Below are 21616 nucleotides of genomic sequence, written 5' to 3'. Positions count from 1 at the left end.
TTGTCAATTTAACAGCAAATTTTTCAATAAAGTTATTAAAAAGAGTCAGAGCTCTGCCTCTGTCCTCTCCTCCAAAACATCCTGTGAATGCTAATTATTTTCTTGAATGATTGACTGATTGTTTGGTTTCTAAAACTGGTGAAAAATATTGGGAAATACCTTCACAGTTACCCACAGCGACACCTTCACAATGCTTGTTTTATTGGACCAACTGTTCAAATCTAAAAAATATCGGGAATAAATGAAAATAATCAGAATGATTTAAAGAAAAAGCAGCAAATCGTCACATTTCCGAAGTCAAATAGGACTTTAATAAAGGTTCATCATTATGACATCAATATAAATACATGACTCTGAACAGAAAATACCAAATAAAAATACAAAACATACAAAAAACATTAAAAGCAAGTTTTCTCTTTCTGTTGCCTCCCTGGAGCATCATGGCGTTAAAGCAGCGCTGCGTTTCCTGTGTGTTCTACAGTCGAGGAGTAAAAGCCATTGTCCAGTTTCTGCCAGCATCCGAGTGGCAACCAGTTAACACTGGGATCTGTAGTGGTGCCCCCACAGTGAAGGGAGGCAAAGGACACATGAGGAGGAGGGCAGTGACAGTGTCACTGACTGACTGCTCCTCCTTTATTTAACTCTCTTCTTTCTCTCTGCTGGCGTCTGTTTATCCCAGCACCCATCGATCAGACTGGGAGGAGTTCAGCTGCACAGACTCGCTGCTGTCTCCATCCTCCTGCTGACAGAGACAGATATGAAACAAATCTGTTATCAAACTACAAAACTTACATGTTTGACAGTTGTGGTGCTGGAGAAATGAATCCTGATGACTCTGGTGATCTCCTGACTTTTCCTGTAGCGCCACCATGTGTGGTTTTGAGGGAATGTCTCAAAAACTTATCAGGATAAATTTAAAAACTTAGTAATATAAAAAGTTAAAATATAAACAATAACTGGCTGAGATAAAAATAAAAAAAGCTCAACTTTTGTGTTATCTTTTTCTTCTTCTAAGTAAAAGTGAAAACATCAAGTGACATCAGAAAGACTGTCCGGTAAAATCAGTCACCTTGTTGGCGATGGCCCGCAGTTTCCCCAGCAGGGAGGGTTTCTGGGTGTAGACCACGTCGTCGTCAGGCTCCTCCCCTTCAGCCAGACCACAGCTGTCTGCAGCTGGAAGCTCACACTCCTTGTTGGCGGACATCACGAGCCGAGAGTACTTGTACTCCAGCCTCAACACAGACCACAGTGACACCGTCAGCACAAGACAACATTATCATGTGGCTCATTAAAGGTTGAATATTAATATAATGTTTTAATAACTGGATGAGCTGTTAGTTGGTATTTTTAATAAACCAACAATTATTTTCATTATTGATCAATCCATTCGAAATTCTCATTTACCTTCTTCAGAGATTTAAAATGCCTCGAATGACACAATGTAAGAGGAGAAACTGACTTTGAGAGGACAAAACCTCTCAAATATGGAGACTTCCCGCTTTTCTGTTTTATTTCACAATAAACTGAATATCTTTGGGTTTTAGACTGAAGACGAAACAAGACATTTGATGACATCACCTTTAACCTCGAGAAGCTGGGATGGACATTTTATAGATCAAATCAGTAATCGATAAATGTAGAAAAAACAAACAGCTGCTGACATCTCTCACTTTAAGTAACATCTCCTGCTGATCTTAATGAGTATGTGGGTCTTCAGTGAGACTGGTGCTGGTGTCTGACTGGCAGCCGCCTCTCACCTCTTGTTTTTCTTCCAGAAGTAGCAGGTGAGAGAGATGAGCAGCACGGCGACGAAGGCTCCGCCACCGACCCCGACCTTCAGCCACAGAGCGATGGCCTCGCATGGAACCGAGCTCCTCGCAGGCAGCGGCGCGCCTTTGGTGCACAACTTTGGCTCGTTCCACACGTACAGAGTTTCCTGGAGAGGGTGGAGGGAGACAGGTGGATGATTTTCTCATGCAAGCAGAGAATTGTATTCATAAAATCGAAATGACGGAGCAGACAGCTTAGAGGAGATGACGGGAACAGGAGAGAACACAAGCCTGGTTTGATTACCTTCAGGTTTTGATGTTACAGAATAAACGCAGACAAAGCAAATCTGCTCAAGGACAGTAAGGAGAGAGCCTGTGTGTGTGTGTGTGTGTGTGTGTGTGTGTGTGTGTATTACCTGGACGCCTCCCTTGCACGCTCCCTCGATCTGGTGATAGTCGTCCTCGGAGCAGCGTGGACAGGCGCTGGCGCTCTCCCACAGGAAGTGGAACGTACAACCGTCACATGTTCCTGCAGGACAGGTGCTGAACAAACACACAGATTAACTTTTACATGTTTTATATGATCTAATTACTGATGTTCTGGTGTGACATATATGAGCCATTTATTTGTACTTAAGTTTAAGGTATATGTGCAAAAAACGTGTGTATTTTCATTCATATTATAGAACTGGTTGTATTTTGTTTACACTCATATTACCCATTTTCTTTTTCATTTATTTACTTATTATTTGTCATCATATAACAAACATATTGAAAGACAGAATACAGAGACTGTAAGGGTAAATAAAAGAAAAAAAGAAAATACAAAACGATCAGGAATGAATAAATTAAAGCATCTCAAGAATAAAACAAAAACATTAGAGAAGATTATTGTCTACCTGGGCACAGAGATCTCTCCTCGGTCAGACTTCTCGGGGTTACAGCGAACAGTGATGACTGAACTGCGCCCCTGATCGCAGGACGCCGTCGCCTGTCTTGACCTGAAAGAAAATAAGGACATAGTTAGGACTCAAACACAACAAAAGAAACACTAACACACTTGTATTTCACGCCGTACCTGTAGAAGAAGTTGATGTCTGGGACATCCTTTAAGTTTTCAGGAAAAAGATCAGGTGTAGCGTTCACGCCGTCCAGGACGGAGTCGACTGTTGCTCCTGGAGGAAAACACACATAAAGATAAGTCGCTATTACCAGTTTATCATCAGAGACACATACTGACATTACACAAGCTCCGTACCGATGAACGTATCTGCAAGGCTGACGGACTGGGAGGAAATGGCCATCCTGAAGCCCCGCCCATCAGCTGGGATGATGGTTGACTGGCAGATGAAGCCGTCCACCGAGTTGACGAACTGAGCCGGGTCGCTCTCGTCGTCCTTGTTGGACACGACGGTGACGTTATCTGTGCAGACGGCAGCTCTCTCCCGCTGCAGACAGACACGCAAATATCATTAAAATGATCTGCCAGTTGCTATGGTTACACTCCATGTTTTCCCCGCAGCTTTGTTATCATTTAATCACACCGTGGCGACGGGCCTGCACGTGAGGAAGAAGTGATTCGTTCTCATATCATGAATAAATCTTCCAAGACACGATATGGAAAATGTCAGATGTGTTGTAGCTGGAATATTTAATGAAGTCTGGTGGAAATACAGACATAATATACAATATGTGTAAAGCAAGTGAGGTAATGCTGACACAAGACATAGGAGGCTAAAAAAATTGTCATTTAAATAGAGTAAATAAAAATCACTTTTCATTCACCGCACATTTACAACTTTAGAAATGTATATTTTAGTTAAAACTGCAATTAAACAGTAAGATCTTTAGAAAATAAAATAAAAAAAACACTTTACTGGTCCAACATAGTGTTACAGAAGCTAGCACAGATAAAAAAAGAAACTATTAAAATACAAAATAAAATGAAGTACAGAAGAATGATTAGCAATTCAACTCAAACAAACACAAAACGTTTTGAAAAAATCACAAAAAGTGATCAAATATTAACTGTTGCTAATAAAAGACTGATGTTAAGTGAACTTGTGAATTACCTCGTGGCCACACAGGCTCATATTGAACAGGTGGAGGTATTTTGTTCCCTTCGAGGTGAAACTCGGCCCGATGGTCACCGAGGCCACGCCGCTCAGAGGGCTGAGGTCGAAGGTCAGCGTGCGGTTGTTCTCCGTGTGGGTGAAGGAGCAGTCGCTGTAGCATCGAGAGTGTTCCTGACAGAAACGCAAACACATGAACTCTCACCATGCAACATATCGGATACATGACGACAGACAAAAACCATCGAATGACACCCCGTCTCTCTACCTTGTTGCTCACGCTTCCAGGCCCACAGGCGACACACGCGTCCTGGCCGTAGGTGTGGCGCCCTGCCAGGTGCGTGTTGGGCGGGCACTCCTGGCATTGGTTGGTGTCTCTGTCGATGAAGAACCCGGCGGGGCAGGGGACGCAGGAGGAGCCGGCCCGCTGGGAGTTGTGGGGTATCAGAGCGCAGACCCGACACGCTGACGCCACGCCGTCGATGACGTTGGTCACACTGATGGAGTAAACCTTCACCATGTCGGTGACGTAACGACGCATCTGCAAACGCACAAACACGGGACGACAACAGAAACATGTGTGAGGTTTGTTCTTGATGTTTAGCGGATGTGAATTTATTGTCATATTCAGCAGCTCCTGACTCTCGCAGCAGGATTGAATACAGTTTTAAATGTTTTAAAGTTTTATTCATATTAAGTTTCGTCATGTTGACCAGCTTCCTTGTTTATATGTTTTTTTGTTTTCGTTCACTTGAGTGAAATTCTGGGTTCCCAGGGTTTGAAACATGTATGAAAACATGGAAAAATAAACATACAACACCGGTCTAAGTTGTTTGCAGTCATTTTACGTAATATATCTTTAAAGGGAGGGTTCTGTGTGTGTGTTCACTCACGTCCAGCGCCTGGTTCGTCTTCTGGAAGGCCCATGTAAACGTGACGGAGGCGTTCCTGGTCATGCTGTGCGTGTACGACTGTTTCCCCTTGCTGCCCTCCCAGGACTCCACCACCGTGGTGCTCTTACTGTTCACATCCTGCAGGGGGCGCCACAGTAAAGAGTTAAATGGTGATAATATGAGTTGGATGTCTCAAAACAAATATATGCAGAATACAGTAATAATCAGGGTCTGTACACATTTTTCAAGGTCAATTTCAAGCACTTTTCAAGCACTGCTAAGGGTAATTTACGAAAAATTTCCAGCACCTTATCGCTGGGGTAAAATACATATCTACAGGAATATACTCATGATCATTTTTTTCACTTTTTATCACAATTATGTACATTGTATTATGCTGTAAACATCTAAAATGATGCTTCATAATAGCAAAAACTTTAGAAATTAAAGGAGAACACAAACTTTTATCCAAAAAAAGGGAAGCCACTTGGCATTCTTCATGCACACTTGCACCAAGACAAAGAGAGACCTGAGAGCACCCTGTAATTTTCTTTTTTGACTTAAACTTTTATAAGCTGTTCGCTAATTCCTCAAAGTTTAATATTGAACGTGTCATCAGTCCAAATTGCTTCAAATTCACCTTCTCCTCAGCCATCCTTCTCTATTGCTACCAGGCTGCATGTGTGATGATACACACACACACACACACTGATTTTATTTCTCCTTGTAATAAGCAAATTATCCAGTCTGATCCCAATGTTGCCAAGACAGAGAGTTATGATGTCAAGCACTTTCAAGCACTTAAACTAAGATCCAAGCACTTTTCAGACCTCGAAAACACAACATTGAAATTCAAGCACTTTCAAGGATTTCAAGCACCCGCACGAACCCTGAATAATAAGCTGGACCACAGCTGGATATTAAACTGGACAAATATTTGCCTGCTGGTAAAATAAGTCGCCCGCGTATCGCCCTCAGTGCTGAACAAACAGTCAGGCACGCACCATCATGAAGTAGAGCTCACAGTCGGCGGAGCAGATGGTCTCGAACACAAAGGTTATCTGGCCAAACTCGTTACCGGTCATCCCTGACAGCGAGGCTGGGACCCTGCCACAAACACACAAACACACACAGGCATTTAGATGAAACACTTTAACAGACATATTCACTCTGATCACGGAAAAACACAGGAATTTTACCTGCTTTTTAAGGTTAAGTCAGCTACCATGACAGAGACACACACTTACTTGAAGCCAGGAACATGCAGGGTGAGGATGAGATAGTCGTTATCCGAACTGCTCGCTCCACTGTGAACGTGGTCCCCTGCAACCTCCCATCCTGACCAACGACAGACATGATGCACTCACATTACACCTCGTTTATTGTGGATTACGGATTTCTGCTCAAGTACACGATGATGTGTGATGTATCGTCCAAAACTGGGAAGCAAGTGCGTGTATGTGAACGGTGAAGGACAGGAAACGCAAATCCATTTAGTAGCTTCTGACTGCACAACGTGATATTCAGCAGCAGAAAATGAAGTTTTGCAGATTCACTAACCGCTCGGCAAATAATGGACATTTAAGCGTCCACATGTAGATGATGAAGATCATGTGATCATGCGATTAAAGGACCTTTACTGCTGTTTGTTTACGTGTTTACTTACTAGGTTGTTAGTAGTTATTTAGATTGTAGATTGTTTGTATTTAGTTACTTAGTAGGTAGATAACGTATGGGTAGTAATAAATAGATCATTAGTAGTTAACGTTTAGTTACCAAGTTAGCAAGAACAAGAAAATCGAGATCTTATATATTTATATATATCGTGTCCACAATGGACACATTTCCTTTCCGCCTCGGTGTCACGGCTGTAACTGTTCTCACCGTTCATGTCGTCACATTTGGAGTTTCCCACGTTGAAACACGAAGTCTTCATGTTGGAAGGCAGCACATTCCACCATTTGTATTCATAACCCAACACGGGCTCTGTACCTGCAGGGCACTCAGTGCAGGCTGGACACACACACACACACACACACACACACAATGACATTTTCCTTCATGATAAAACATCATGTTTGAACAAGAATCATCTTTTCAGGTGCAGATTATGCAGCTGGGTCGACTCTTTACAACATGTAATTGAGAATGATCAGAACATTATGTGAGCAGATGGAGAGGCTGATACAGATCAGGAGTGTAACAGGAAGTCCAGATGAAGGAGTATTCATTATTCTGTGCTATGAATAGCTGCAACAATGGACTCATTGTCATTTATAAGGTGTTCATTTGACTTTTCTTCAGGTATATGAGCTTGTGTAGGCAGGTTTACCGGAGGTGCCGTCTGAGTGGGTTCCAGGTGGGCAGGGCAAACAGGTGGAGTCGTTGCTGTTGTAGTAGCCGGGGTTGCAGGGAGGGCAGGGCTCTCTCTGCCCCGTTGCGGGCAGCTCGACAGCCCCCGTCACGTTCTCCACACAGATTTTTGGCTCCACCCAACGATACAACACCTGCGTCTGTATCCGGCAAAACCACAGAGGTTATGATCAGAGATTGGACGGTTTCTGTACGTGACTGAGGGGCTAATAGAGGTAAAAGAGGGAGGATAGAGACTAAGATACATCAAATAGATGATAAAAACAATTATTACCATCAACAATAGAGGGATGTGTTTATTTTATGGTCTTTGACAATCATCATTCTTACTCAGCGCTTTCTGAAATGTGAATCAAGACCGGCGAAGGTCATGGATGAGTGCCAGGGGAGTTGATTCAGGCTCAGATGTCATGCAAAGCGCTCACTAAGCCCTTCGTCGTTTCCTTTCTCATCACATTGTGTAACTTCTCTAGTTTCTCACACGGTGACCTGAGACAGCTGACTAAACATCCTCACCCTTTGAAAATCAATTTAAATGTAATGCAGTAAAACAGCACAGAGCTATTTATCATATGTTCTTTTATTCAGTGTAAAACATTCGACCGAATGAAAGATAAACAGGAATCTTCACGCTCATCGTGTATCAAACCTAAAACAAATCGTGGGTGGAGTCTAAAGTCGACATATTTCCAAACTGTTCCAAACATTCTATGTCAGTGCGTCTGTCCTTGTGGAGTAAAAAAGGATGAGGATGTGTGTGTGTGTGTGTGATATGTAAAATGTGTGGATGCCGCTGACCTTCCCTTCGCTGTCGCAGGCCGTGTGGATCTGAAAGTAATCCTTCTCCGAGCACGGCGGCCTCACCTTACACTCCGCCCATCCCTCATCTGAAAGAGGAGTCAGACGGGAGAACGAGGTGTGATGATGCAGAACGCAGCGATTCAGAGACAAAAACATGCAAAACCAGAACGGGATCGGAAAACAGGTCTAGTTGTCCACATGCACAGACAATAAATACAGATTTATCACTGGATATAATGAAGCCAACAAAAGAACCACAGCTCGTATCGTTCGGTTATTGAGGCGACTGTTGTTCCGTGTGTACGTACGTGAGTAGTGGTGCTCAGGGCAGGGTGTGCAGAAGGCTGCGTCCTTTATGGAGAAGGTGTTGCTGGGACACGGCTCGCAGGATGAGGAGCCGGGGGCCGGGCTGAACCAGCCGGGCCGACACGGAAAACACTCCGATGTGTAGGCGACACCTGTGTGGACACAAAGCATTAAAACAAATCCTCATCTAGAGAGCCCTGTGTATCTGAGGAGGGGTGTTTGGTATTTACCCTCTATCTGGATGTTCTTGAGCAGCACAGGTTTGACCATCTTCCCTCCCACCAGGATGCCCGTGGTTCTCCAGTACAGGATGTTCGTTCCGGACTTCAGATTCACCTGAAAACGAAGAGGGGGACGTGCGCACAGTGAAGCTCAGCCGAACCAAGCACATAACACTGTCTCTACTCACACAACCGAGACCAGATACTCACTGAGTGCGTGTACCATTCGCCGTTGTTAGTGACTTTAATCCACTTCTGGTCATCAGTCTGGGCCATTTCCTGACACTGCTCGTTCTGGACCTGAACACGAATCGACACGGAAGCTGTCAGCCACAGAATAGTGCTCCAGACAACAGCTGCCGCTCCACTAATTAACTTCCTATTATCTGCTAAATAACGAGGAATAACACCACCCAATGGTAAATACATCAGAACACATCATACTTTAGGAAGCGGTTAGAGGAGCTTACGTAGAACTCAAAGAAGATGTTGTTGTCAGGGTACTGGTACGTGAAGGAGACGGAGCCCTGCTTCTCCAGATGGACGGCGTAAACCAGAGACACCGTACACTCGTCACGGTTGGACTCCAGATACACACCCTGTGGCGTCCACGATGAGCTGGCAAACAACATCACACAACAACAGCTGAATACTGTATTCACTCAGTTTAACACCTCTGTGCTCAGTCCCATTGTCTGTCTAACCTGTGGGAATGGTAGTGTTTGTGAGCGTCTGTGTCACCTGTTACAGGCCTGAAGGTCCTCTCCATTTGGGCCGGGGTCGAAGAAGCTGGCCAGGCTTGTGAACCCTGCAGGGATGGCGTCCCATTGGTCAAAACGGAGGCCGCTGCCCAGCGAATAGGAGCCGGCGGCACACGGCGTGCACTCCTGGATGCTCATCTCTAAATACTTCCCAGCCGGACAGGAGAAAGCTATGACACAGAGAGGAAAAGTAGGGACTTATTGACATGTGAACACAGATAGATATGAGCGTTCGCGCACACAAACACATAAAACTGGCAGTACTGACAGCAGTCTGTGCCTCTGGTTGGAGGTGGAAGGTCGGAGCAGGAGCCGGGGTTGAGAGGGATGGAGACCCTCCATCGTGAGCCTGTGCTGTCACACTCTGTGTACTGGTAGTAGTAGTCTGTCTGCAGGACACACAAAGACATCGTTATTAAGGTTTATCACGTTTAAACCACCACAGATATAGACACGACAAAGTCTACATCATCTTTTTTCAAGTTAAAATGTTAAACAATTGTTGGTTGAAGCTTCTTGAATTTGAGGATTTGCTGCATTTCTTTTTCATTTAAAAGTCTTTGCCTTTTTCGACTGTTTGACGCAATTTGAAGACGCCACTTAAATGACTCGGTGCGAGCGTGAAGCTGATTCCATCTGAAAACAAGAGCTGCTCTTACAAAAGGGAACATTGGAGGGGTGGGAGCATGTCCAGGGCGAAAGTGGTGGCTGACCCCGATCACCACGGCAACCAACCGCTGGAACAGTATCGGTCCATTAAGAGCACGACAGCGGGTCATCTGTACAGTCGCTAATGTCCAAGGACCGCTGCTTGTGACATTATGTGGAACATCTGAACAGACTGAACTGTCATTTAAAAGAACATCAGGTCCAAAACAGCTGATTATGACGGCTTTTAATCTCCATAGAAACAAGAGCAACATGTCGTCATCTGGAGTGAGTTCAGTGTTTCAGAACAAGAGCTGAGTTTTTTTTTTTATTATCTTTAAATCAATAAACATATTAGAGATTATAGATAGATAATCTTATTTCTTCTTTGCTTTTACATTTTCTAAAAGCATTTTATTCTTTTTTCATATCAATTTAATGCAAAATGTCGGTCAAAGCAACCTTGAGTATTCAGGCCAATACATTGTTTTAACTAAAATAAAAATAAAAAAAGTTGTAACAAATAAAGTACATTGGATTTTTTTTTAACTTTTATTCATGTTTTGAAGCTGTCTGACGCACCTCAGATGTGCAAAGATAATTTATTATGATTTTGATTAAAAAAAAAACATTATGATTTCTAAGAGGAAAAGTTTGACATTTCAGGAAATACATGTTTTTGCAGAGAGTTAAATGATAAAAGATTGATACATGTCTCCTGTTTATACAGTAAATATGAATCTAATGCCAGAGGCCAGTTTAGCTTAGCTTAGCACGAAAGACTGGGAACAGTGCTCATCATTGCAATATAATATTAGAATTTTGCCATAGTGGTGTTTATGTTATGTTACAGCTGTAAAAATGATGCACGGGGAAAGCAAGCACATAAAGTCCTGCTCTTTCTTCTTTTAGGCCTACTTTTTTTACCTTTAAAAATTAAATCGTTTTCACACGTATGAAGTCCCTGCAGATTTAAGGCAGTAAAGCCAAAAAGAAGGGCTTGATATTTAGTTTTTGAGTCCAAAGACTCGCTCTGGCAGTTCTCCATCTCCTCCCCCGAACCTGCTGTTCCACTGGGCGGACAAATCAGCAGACTGTGCAGGCAGCTGAGCGCCGACATCTAAGTAGCAGCTAATTAAACTGAAACAATCACAGAGATGACCCGCGATGTGTGTCCGGGGGAATAAGATGGTTTGCAGATACAGCGTGTCTGTGTGTGTGTGTGTGTGTGTGTGTGTGTGTACAGTACAGATAAGCTTGAGCTCTTTTAAAAGACTAATCACCTCTCTGCAACAACAAAAATGGCCATTCATGCTGCGTCTCCTCCCCCAGCCCTCACACAAACAAACATACATATTGTGGACGGCCACGTGAGAGGCTAAACCACCTCGTTAACATGTGGCAACCTGCGCTGACATTCACCTGCTGTCTCCTTCTGGATAGACGGACCAACAAGAGGACAGGTGCCCGCGGTAATGTGTTGACAATGGGGGGTGAAAAGGTGAGACTGATAAGAAGAAAAAAAAACCCAACAGGGGCTGATGTGTTTCGCTGGTCTCCCGGGTGACTCACACTGGTTGTCATGGAGACTGATGAAAAGCAGAGAGGGGAGGGGGGACAGGGGATGAAATGCAGCGCCACACAACAGTCCATCCTCTGAGTCAGGAGATTGTGGGAATGGAGGTTTGAGAATTTGTTCAGACAACAAGAGAGATGGCCGCTTAGTGTTCATTATTACTTGTTATGGTAGGAAAGTGTCTAAACCTGCTGTTTGACCATCCTTGGACAAACTCACTGACAGCTGGCTCCCATTCAACTGTAAATAATATAGTCTCTGCTGCATTATCGAGTATGACGCTACATTTAGCAGCTGCTTGGCTCCATTCTGTGACTAGACAGCGTCGCATTCTCCTTTAAAACCTTAGTTTTTAAGCTTACATATGCAATTCCACGTTCTGCTATTTTATATTTTAACTCCAACTACATTTTAGAACAAAGCATTGTACTTTTTACTCTTCATTTATTTGAAAACTGAAGTTATTAGTTGCAGATTCAGACTAATAGAAATCATTTAATAAGTTCTGATGTAATAGATATAAACCTCAACTTCCTGCTTCATTATTAAAGTACAGCAAGCTTTAATGCATGATTGATAATAGTTCATTGATATAACATATATTATGCTGAAATGGACTGTTATGCATAATAAGCACTTTTAATTTTAATACTTCTACAGTTTATTTTGATGCCAATATTTTTGTAACTTTGACTTGAATAAAAATGGAATGCATCACATTAAAACTCATCTAGCTAAAACTAAACTCAAACGAGTTGGGGGCCACAGCTGGTATTGTTATCTCATAGGAGGTTCACGTAAGCATTCTGGTACTACAAGACAGTGGAATATTTCTGAAAATGTTATGTCTATCATTAACAGAATACAAAATGCAAACCCCATTTTGTATACAGTTTTAAATGTAAACCTGTATGATATGAATAATGTATTTAAAGTGAACCTTGCACTGAACTAACAAATAGAATCTATAAATACATTTGTATTTTAGTACTTTTGCATTTTTGCTCATATTTTCTTATTACGTAACAAAGAAGTAGGCATGAATTATTTTTTTTTCAGTTTTTAAACCATTGGTGCAAATCTTTTTTCCATATATAATTAAATTTAAACCTTGTATGTTAAGATAACAAGGCTTAAAGGCAGCATTTAAGTTCAACCACTGAATTTACAAATGCTAACGTTAACTATTAAGCCTTGTTAGCTTAGCATAGAGACATGGAAGACGGAAAAAGATTGTCTAACTCCATCTGAAGGGTAACAAAACCCAGTAACCAGCACCTCTAAAGCTAACAAATAAAACCTGACATCTTGTTTATTTAATTCAAACAACACTAAAGAGTAAAAAGACCATTTCAGGTTTTAGATGAGGAGCTAGCTAGAGCATTTCTTGACCGGAAGTTCGCGATGAGGTTGCCAGGCAACCAACTGTGGGTGGATTATGTTACCATCATTTTAATTATTTTTTTCCCCTTATGTCCTTATATAGCTTACATAAATTGTGGTGAATGTGGACATACATTTAATATCAAACTAAAAAAACTGATTTTTTGTGTTTTTCATTCGCGTTTTTTTTTTTTCTCTTTTTTTTTTTTAAACTTGTGAGCGGGACGGTTTGGTTTCATAACATCCATGAAAACCCTCAAATAACCCCAACATGTCCTGAAATCTGCTCTATTCCCTGATTCACAGACAACCTCGGGATGCTGCGTCCTCACTGAGCGCTGCTAGCATAACAACAGACCCCTGACAGCAGCGTTACTCGCCCGGTCCTCTCTCCTCCTCAGCGGGTGATCCTGCCCCGTCTGACCGGCAGACGGCTGCCTGAGCGCGGACGAGGGCCAGCAGATAGCGTCATCTCGTTATGGAGCGTGTTCATGGACAACAGTGAACCGCACTGTAAGCCGATCAGCGGCGTGAGGAGGACACTGTCGACCCCGAATAAAGCTGTAAAACGTCTTGTAAATGTGTTGTCTTGTTGTGCATTACAGGAGAAGCATCTGGATGGAATGTGGTTGTTTATTTCTGCATGCATGGCCATTTTTTTTACTTGATCATCGCATTACAATATGTGGAAAAATGTCATTTCAAGATGAGTATAATGATTTAGGAACAGAAATTAAATGCCTTTTTCTGGCGCCTCAAGTCACTCCAGATAATAATAAAAAAAATACTAATAACCAAGCGCTCACCTCATCGCACGGTCCCAGGTCTCTGCCGGCGGACACTGACGGTGCGTGAGCGGTGATGATGAGTAGAAGGCAGCGGGGGAACCAGGAGGCCCACACCTGCTCCCGCATCCTCAGCTCGGATCACAGACGGCCGGCTGTCCGCTGCCTGGAGCCTCAAACATGAAACGAGCCGAGCGGTGAGTGTTGGTGTGCCGCCGTCCCTGTCATTGATGCGCCTGTCTGTCTGTCTCTCCTCCACCCACACCTCCACCACCACCGTCAGGTCAAACGGTGTTAAAAATGCACTTCCGGTCCTGGCTTTCAAATTAAAACTCGTGTTATTTTTAGAAAAAAGCATTGAGATTTGAAATTGTAATAATTCTTTTTTTGTTATTGTTATATAGTTATTTATTATCCTCTCCTTTGATTAGAATAACCTTTTTTTTTTTTTTTTAAGTTTTTTTTATTCTGCAGGCATCTGTAATGTATAAATGCTGTATTCTATAACTATTTTTATTCATCTTAATTCATTATTGTTCTTTTAGAGTGACACTTTTAATGCTTTTGTTGTTCAGTAATATGACAGGCTACTTGTATGGATTTCTGTCCAAAAATAACTGCTAATTAGAAATAATGCAGCCAGTCAATTCAAGCAAAGCATTGTGAAAATGTGATGCTTTTCTTATTTCTATCATATATGACAGTGAATATTTGTGAGTTTTGAACATGTTTTGTAATAAAACAAGACATTTAAATGACTATCGTTGGGCTCAGGAAAATGATTTTCTATCAATTGATTTAAAAAAGATAAACCCAGAATGTCAATTATTGCTCCCCGAACCAATGCTTTATTCTTAAATCCCGGGCTTTTATTTTGAAGGCTCCACCTCCTGTCTCAGTCTATCTCATTATTTAAGACTTCACTTCTCGCTCAGCTAAACCTTCACTCAGACTGTGACGTCACGACTGTGATAACGCACGTTATCTTGATTGACAGCTGCAGAGAGGCAGCAGGCCTGCTGGCTGCAGAGCTTAATATAACTCTGCACTGACAGAAGAGTTGGAGCCAGAGAGACACTAACAATGTGCAAATGTGTTGATCCAGCAAAATCATGATGGAGGCTCACACATCCTCTGCTGCTGATTCTATAGAGTCAAAAACCAACCTATAGCACACTGAATGCTTCCTTTTGTGAGGTATTTTATTTCTAATTCCTAATATCTGGACTTTATTTGTTAAAGGGATATTCCGGTGTAAGTTTAATCCATGGTCTAACACACCGTGAAACTGTGTTAGACTCCCTCTCGAGAGATCAAGTTAGCAGACTGCTAATTTACGGAGTTTTATCAACCTCAGAAACGACCGCACGACAACAATACACTGCAGTAAATGGATCCAAATATAAACCGCCACGAAAAAGCCACTAAGCCCTAAGCTGTCAGGATGCGTTCCCCCTGTTTAAATGGTCAAATGTATTAATATCAGCCTGAAAATCACAGGACTCATCTGTTGTGGGGAAAGAAGTCAGGAGTATGAATTTGAAAGATGTGTGAGCCTCCTTTCATACTGAACAGAGGGGGAACAGTATCTGACAGTAATATTCCAAGCTGTCAGGATGCGTTCCCCCTGTTTAAATGGTCAAATTTGATGATATCAGCCTGAAAATCACAGGACTTATCTGTTGTGGGGAAAGAAGTCAGAAGTATGAATTTGAAAGTTGTGTGAGCCTCCTGTCATACTGAACAGAGGGGGAACAGTATCTGACAGTAATATTCCAAGCTGTCAGGATGTGCTTTACCTGCTATGGACCGACTGGAAAACTGGGTTGGACTCTCTGATACAACACTAAAGTGGTTTAAACCTTATCTAAATGAGAGAGATTACTTTGTGTCTATTGGTGACTACACATCTGAACGGATGAAAATGACAAGCGGAGTACCCCAGGGCTCCATTCTGGGGCCTCTACTATTCAACATTTACATGCTCCCTCTAGCTCAGATAATGGAAAACAATGAAATTTGCTACCATAGTTATGCAGATGACACACAAATTTATATAACCATATCACCAGGGGACTATAATCCCATACATACCCTGAGTAGATGCATTGAACAAATCAGTGATTGGATGTGTCAGAGTTTTTTTCAGTTAAACAAAAATAAGACTGAAATAATTGTTTTTGGATCCAAGGAAGAACGACTTAAAGTCTCTGCTCAGCTTCAGTCTGTAATGTTGAAAACTACAGACCAAGCCAGAAACCTCGGTGTTATTATGGACTCAGACATGAATTTCAGCAGCCATATTAAGACAGTTACAAAGTCAGCCTACTATCACCTTAAGAATATATCCAGGATAAGAGGGCTTATGTCTTGGCAGGATTTGGAGAAACTTGTTCACGCATTTATCTTCAGCAGACTCGACTACTGTAATGGTGTCCTTACAGGACTCCCTAAAAACTCCATCAGACAGTTGCAGCTGATTCAGAACGCTGCTGCTCGAGTCCTAACAAGAACCAAAAAAGTAGATCACATCACTCCAGTTCTTAGATCTTTACACTGGCTTCCTGTCTATCAAAGAATAGATTTCAAAATCCTGTTGTTGGTTTATAAAGCATTGAATGGTTTCGGGCCAAAATACATTTCTGATCTGCTGCCGCGTTATGAACCATCCAGACCTCTGAGATCGTCAGGTACCGGTCTGCTTTCAGTCCCCAGAGTCAGAAGTAAACATGGAGAAGCAGCTTTCAGTTACTATGCGCCACATATTTGGAACAAACTCCCTGAAAATTGCAGGTCTGCTCCAACACTCACCTCTTTTAAATCAAGACTTAAAACATTTCTTTTTGCCACTGCTTTTAACTGAAGCAATTCAAGTCTTTGAACTGCATTATGACTCTGACTCTCCAGTCTTGTTTCTTTTAAAGCTTCTCTATTTTAGCCTACTTGTTTTGATGTTTGTTTCTTAATGTTTTTACTGGTCTTAAAATGCTATTTTTAATTTTCTTTTACTGCAATTTTTAATGTCTTTTAAATGAAATTTTTATGTCTTTTAATGTAATTTGTGTGTGCCTGTAAAGCACTTTGAGTTGCCTTGTGTCTGAATTGTGCTATACAAATAAACTTGCCTTGCCTATAATGGAACTGGATTTAAGACAAATATGATAAAATAGCGATTTATATTCGCCTATAAATGAATGAGCACATTTTGTCCCAAAGGTCATAATATTCGAAATGAAAAGTCCCTCACAAATATAATATTTTTTATTAATAGAAATAACAGTAGTTGGTTGTGTTAATAAAGACATAAAAACACAAACATGCTGTTGTCCCAGTTTAAAAATATAACTTGACAGTCATGAAATTTGGATTTCACGTCTACAATACAACATCCTCAGAAAAAACTCGCTAAAAAAAAGTCAGTTTCTAACCTTATCTCTCTCCGTAGTGCCTCTGTGGTACGAGCACAACAGCTCGATACAACACCGGCGGACGATCACTTTTTAGCAGCACACCGGATGTGACGTAGGTGCAGAATCAAAACAGTCGGGATTTTGACAGCTCGTCACCAAAAGGCTGCAAAATGCGATGGAAAATGTTACTGTCGGTGTCGGAAACCAACGACACCATTTAACCAACATCTTTAGATACTGGAGCGACTTTTTATCGGACTGTCGAGGAATGCTAACGAGAGGAAAAGGTGCTTTTGGCTAGTTTATCTACTAGCAGCAGCAGCAGCGGCTCCTCTCTATGCACCTAGCTGGTTAGCTTCCACGGCTAACGAAAGCCGCTCCATGGCGATCTATGGGCTGAACATTACCATATATAGACCGGCCACAGAGCTCCCTCGCCGGTGAAATGTAAACGGTGACTCGCGGAGGAGGCTGACTAAAGGGCAAGCAAAAACAAGGAAGAACAAACACTAGCGCGTTAGCTTCACCATGTCATCTGACCAGATCATTGCCATCGTCATGGATGACAAAATCTACGAGGTGAATAAGAAGAAGCTGATCGAGAAGAGCGACTACTTCCGTGCGTTGTACAGCTCCGGGATGAGGGAGTCCACGGAGGACTCGGTGCAGCTGCAGGGGCTTAGCGTCCCCGGCCTGGAGCTGGTCCTGGAGTTCATCAACACCTCCAAGGTCCAGGTTGTCAACGAGACTCTGGAGGACCTGATCGAGACCGCCTCCTTCTTACAGGTCACCTCCATCCTCAAGCTCCTCACGTCGGAGATCCGCATGGATAACTGCGTGGAGCTGTACAGCCTCTCTGAGGTGTACGGTACTCATGACCTGCGCAGTGCCTGCCTCAAATACATGAGCTGCTACTACCACCCCATGCTGAGGAGGCCGGAGTTCAGCAGCCTGCCCTCTGCTATCAGAGACCAGGTCAAGGAGATGCGCATGAAAGGCACCGCCACCCTGGTAGCCATCGGGGACTTCACCTGTCTGTCCCTGGAAGTCCCCGACCAGGATGAACCCTGGTCCATGCTGAGGTATGGAGAGATGGAGCAGCGCTGGAAGCCACTCGCAAACAACCTGCCTCCTGACATGATCAACGTCAGAGGATACGGCTCAGCCATCCTGGATAACTACCTGTTCATCGTGGGCGGATACAGGATGACCAGTCAGGAGATCTCCGCAGTGCACTGCTACAACCCCTGCAGGAACGAGTGGAACCAGGTGGCTCCGCTCAACCAGAAGAGGTAAAACCAGACCCACACTTGTCTTCTCACTCATCAGGTTCTTCTGTTGTGGTTTTACTCACCACGTCGTCTCCCATCAGGTCCAACTTCAAGCTGCTGGCAGTACAAGGGAAGCTGTACGCTGTCGGAGGCCAGTGTCTAGGCACGGTGGAGTGTTACAGCCCGGAACAGGACTGGTGGACCTGCGTGTCCTCCATGCCTGACCCGCTGGCCGAGTTCTCTGCCTGTGAATGTCAGGGGATGATCTACGTCATGGGTGGATACACTGCAAGAGGTTAGAATAACACAGTTCAAGTAGTCGGGATACTGGCCGCTCTGCAGTCTGTATGTACACAGTAAACAATAACTACATCGCACACAGTGGAGGAAAAAGATTTGTAGGATAACATAAAGACAACAAACATTCACAAAAAAGTTCTTTAATTTTTGCCATTGCTGTATGTCTGTGCTGTGCTTTGCCTCTCAGGCTACATACGGGGTTATACGTATAAATTGGGGAAAGGTTGTTGTCTGTTTCCTGACAGGAGGACTACAGGTGTCACTCGGGGTTCGCCGTCTAGAGGGATCTTTCTGCTGCTTGAGTGGCTGCTGATGGCTTTTGTTTTCATGTCTGCCATCGTTTTCCTTGAGAATGGTCATGTTGCTGAGATTGTTGTTTTAAAACCAGTGTATGTACATGTAGGAACTACATTTGTTTTGTTTTATCGTTTTATTTCATTGTGCACCCCTCACTTCTAAAATCAGAACTTTTGCAGACTTTGTGAGAACGAAACAAGTTCTCAGTCAGAATTTAACTTATTTATTTTTTCTGTGTTTGTCAGACAGGAACACGAGTGTCCTCCGATACTGCCCCACCTCTGACTCCTGGACGGTGTTCCGGTCGTGTTCGGCGCACATCCGCAAGCAGCAGATGCTCTCTGTGGAGGACACCATCTACCTTGTGGGCGGTTACACCCATGAGCTGGAGGCGGGCCGCCGGCAGCGGCGTCCCAGCCAGACAGAGGATGTGCTGACAGTGCAGTCCTACAACGTCACTACGGGTGAGTGGATCCAGCTGAAGGAGAACACGTCCAAGTCGGGCCTGAACCTGACGTGCACGCTGCACAACGACGGCATCTACATCATGAGCCGGGACGTGAGCCTGCCCACCAGCCTGGAGCACCGCGTCTTTCTCAAGTACAACATCTTCTCCGACGCCTGGGAGGCGTTCAGACGCTTCCCGGCTCTGGGACAGAACATGCTGCTGTGTTCGCTTTACCTCCCCAACCTGCTGTGACTGAGAGCGCTGACGGTTCAGTGAACACTAACACACCAGTGGAGCCCGCGCAGCATTAATATAGGCCAGTATGTGGCTTTGCTTGTCCTTGCACAGAATAGGGGCTCTGCGGCGGTAATGGGAGCAGCGTGTGGTTGCCAGGTTGGACGCCTCGTGACCTCTGTGCCTCGAAAACAAAACGCACTACCTTGTACATAAATCCTGCTGTGGATGCAAATACAAAAGCTACAATGACGAGTATGAAAGTGATGAAGCACCGTGGCCCGCAGGTCAACAGCATCATAGCAGCTTGTGCCAGTTTGTGCCTCTCATGGACTAACATTAAAGGGATAGTTCAGGTTTTTTTTGAAGTGGGGCTGTATGAGGAATGTAACAACAGTAGCGTGGGATCATGGGAGTTGTTGTCTTCACTGTTCATTTTCTATCTGACAGTTAATTTTCTAGTTTATTTCACGTTATGTTCTTCACTAGTTGATGTATCGTCTCTTGTTAACCCGAAACTTAAAGCGGCAGGTGACCAAATGAAACTTATTGTTACCTGGAGTAAAACAACAGATTTCTCTGGGTTTGACCTTGTTGGAAACGTTTGGGATATTGCAAGTACAGAACTCAACAACAAACGTCTTGTTGTTCTTTAGACATTTTAATACAGAAACATCACATATCCTTAGAATATTTTCACTGCTTTGCCCTGCCGTCAGACAGCCCTTGATTTGGGAACTGAATCCATTAAGGCAGCAGACTCCTTTGACAGAAACACTAATTTAACCTGACATTTCATAGACTTAACAGCTAATCAATTAAGTGTGAAAATACACCACGGATCATTCCAACGAAAATACTTGTTAGCTGCAGTTTTAACTTTGTCTTCTGCAAAATTAAAACCATTTTTAATTAGTTTTCTATCCAGGTAACAGCTGCCGTCTTTGTTTGCTGCCAGATTTGAAACTTGGGTAAGAGGCTGAAAATCTGCTTTTTTATTGTGCAGCAGACTGAAAAGTTTCCCATGCAGATAGTTAAATATACTTTATAGGATTCTGGAATTATCTTCCAGAAACCATGAAGCACTGTGGAAAGTAATGCAGAATACATGAGAGGCACAAACTGAGGCTATATAACAGCATGGGCCACAATGTTCTTGATGTTTACACTCCAAATATGGCGTACATGTTTATCCATAATTCACTACAGACCTTAAACACATTTCCTGTATGTACTGTACATAGCAGATAATCATGAAATGGCTTTGGTTTTACACTGCCAGTTTTATGGGGATTAATGGTTCCCTGATAGTTGCTGTTTGTGATGAGAAGTGGCTCAGAGGGAGCTTAATGTGTTGCACAGTCTTATTTTCCTGAGATGCACTAAGCAAAGCTTAAAGCGCAAATTCCATGAAATGAACGATGCACATGTGCCTTCTGCAACCTCAGTTAAAAGGAACTTGATACAAAAAAAAAAGCACAAAATGCAAGACTTTGTTACATTGCCAGCAACTGACCAAAACTGCTGTGTTTTTATTTTTCCTCTCTGCTAAAGCAGATTTTTGTTTCCATTAAGGTACTTTTCAGTTCCTTGGTTTAGTGTTTGTGGTGTGCAGATGTGAGAAACGAGCCTCAAAGTACAACTTATTTCTGAAACTGTTGAAGTTTGGGGTAAATGCAGCATTTAAAGTGTTTAAGTTGGTGGATTTCAGATTCTCTCTGCATTACTGATTTGTTTGACAGTTTGGAAATTTAAGTCATGATATTAAAGATGATGTTCAGGGGTCCGTTTGTTCTTTAATTCTGAGCCTTATGTTATGTCATTTTCAGCTTGTGTCTTTTTCTGCATTCAGTAATTAAGAATCAGTCTCATCATAACATGCACGACATCTTCCCACAATCTACTGGTCACCGGGGACCGTGGAGTTGGTCCTGCCTCTGTGGGTCACTCTGCTTCATTCCTTCCCAGGAACATTCGGCACAAATGACCCAACCAATCAGCATGTGTGTCCCTCAGACCCCGGGGAGCCGTGCTGGATCTCCACATCATGATGCCGCCTGTTGGAGTT

General features: G+C 43.0%; 2 protein-coding genes across 4 annotated transcripts; one reads left to right on the top strand and one right to left on the bottom strand.

Moving 5' to 3' along the window:
* Window positions 1–283: 283 nt before the first annotated feature.
* Window positions 284–18466, bottom strand: LOC115595221 (UPF0577 protein KIAA1324-like). 3 transcript variants are annotated; one of them, XM_030439415.1, is made up of 22 exons: window positions 18353–18466; window positions 9465–9585; window positions 9177–9366; window positions 8906–9053; window positions 8646–8735; window positions 8445–8550; window positions 8217–8366; window positions 7906–7994; window positions 7067–7247; window positions 6619–6747; window positions 5982–6072; window positions 5739–5841; window positions 4735–4872; window positions 4110–4382; window positions 3842–4015; window positions 3028–3217; window positions 2848–2944; window positions 2669–2770; window positions 2186–2312; window positions 1758–1936; window positions 1070–1232; window positions 284–742 (listed from the first exon to the last, which is right to left on the bottom strand). In XM_030439415.1, the coding sequence occupies exons 1-22, from the start codon at window positions 18365–18367 to the stop codon at window positions 671–673; spliced, it is 2928 nt and encodes a 975-aa protein (XP_030295275.1). In that variant the 5' UTR covers window positions 18368–18466; the 3' UTR covers window positions 284–670. The 3 variants fall into 3 exon arrangements, with proteins under 3 accessions (XP_030295275.1, XP_030295273.1, XP_030295274.1); XM_030439413.1 differs by lacking the exon at window positions 18353–18466 and adding an exon at window positions 13610–13891; XM_030439414.1 differs by lacking the exon at window positions 18353–18466 and adding an exon at window positions 13610–13891 and having other exon boundaries at window positions 284–739.
* klhl42 (kelch-like family, member 42) lies at window positions 17040–21348 on the top strand. Its single transcript, XM_030439421.1, has 3 exons — window positions 17040–18290; window positions 18371–18564; window positions 19112–21348. Exons 1-3 carry the CDS (start codon window positions 17527–17529, stop codon window positions 19564–19566), a joined length of 1413 nt encoding a protein of 470 aa, XP_030295281.1. The 5' UTR covers window positions 17040–17526; the 3' UTR covers window positions 19567–21348.
* Window positions 21349–21616: the final 268 nt, after the last annotated feature.

This window comes from Sparus aurata, chromosome 14 (genome assembly GCF_900880675.1).
Source record: "Sparus aurata chromosome 14, fSpaAur1.1, whole genome shotgun sequence".
In the NCBI taxonomy this organism is placed as follows: domain Eukaryota; kingdom Metazoa; phylum Chordata; class Actinopteri; order Spariformes; family Sparidae; genus Sparus; species Sparus aurata.
This window is presented reverse-complemented; position numbering and strand designations above follow the sequence as displayed.

Excerpts from the sequence above, each read along its gene's own strand:
- LOC115595221 (XM_030439413.1), bottom strand. The coding sequence starts at position 13,717 with ATGCGGGAGCAGGTGTGGGCCTCCTGGTTCCCCCGCTGCCTTCTACTC. Across the intron at positions 7,995-8,216 it reads CCCTGAGCACCACTACTCAC|ATGAGGGATGGGCGGAGTGT; the intron begins GTACGTACACAC and ends CTCCTCTTTCAG. Across the intron at positions 4,873-5,738 it reads GTGAGCTCTACTTCATGATG|GATGTGAACAGTAAGAGCAC; the intron begins GTGCGTGCCTGA and ends CGCCCCCTGCAG.
- klhl42 (XM_030439421.1), top strand. The coding sequence starts at position 17,527 with ATGTCATCTGACCAGATCATTGCCATCGTCATGGATGACAAAATCTAC. Across the intron at positions 18,291-18,370 it reads GCTCCGCTCAACCAGAAGAG|GTCCAACTTCAAGCTGCTGG; the intron begins GTAAAACCAGAC and ends GTCTCCCATCAG. Across the intron at positions 18,565-19,111 it reads GGGTGGATACACTGCAAGAG|ACAGGAACACGAGTGTCCTC; the intron begins GTTAGAATAACA and ends TGTGTTTGTCAG.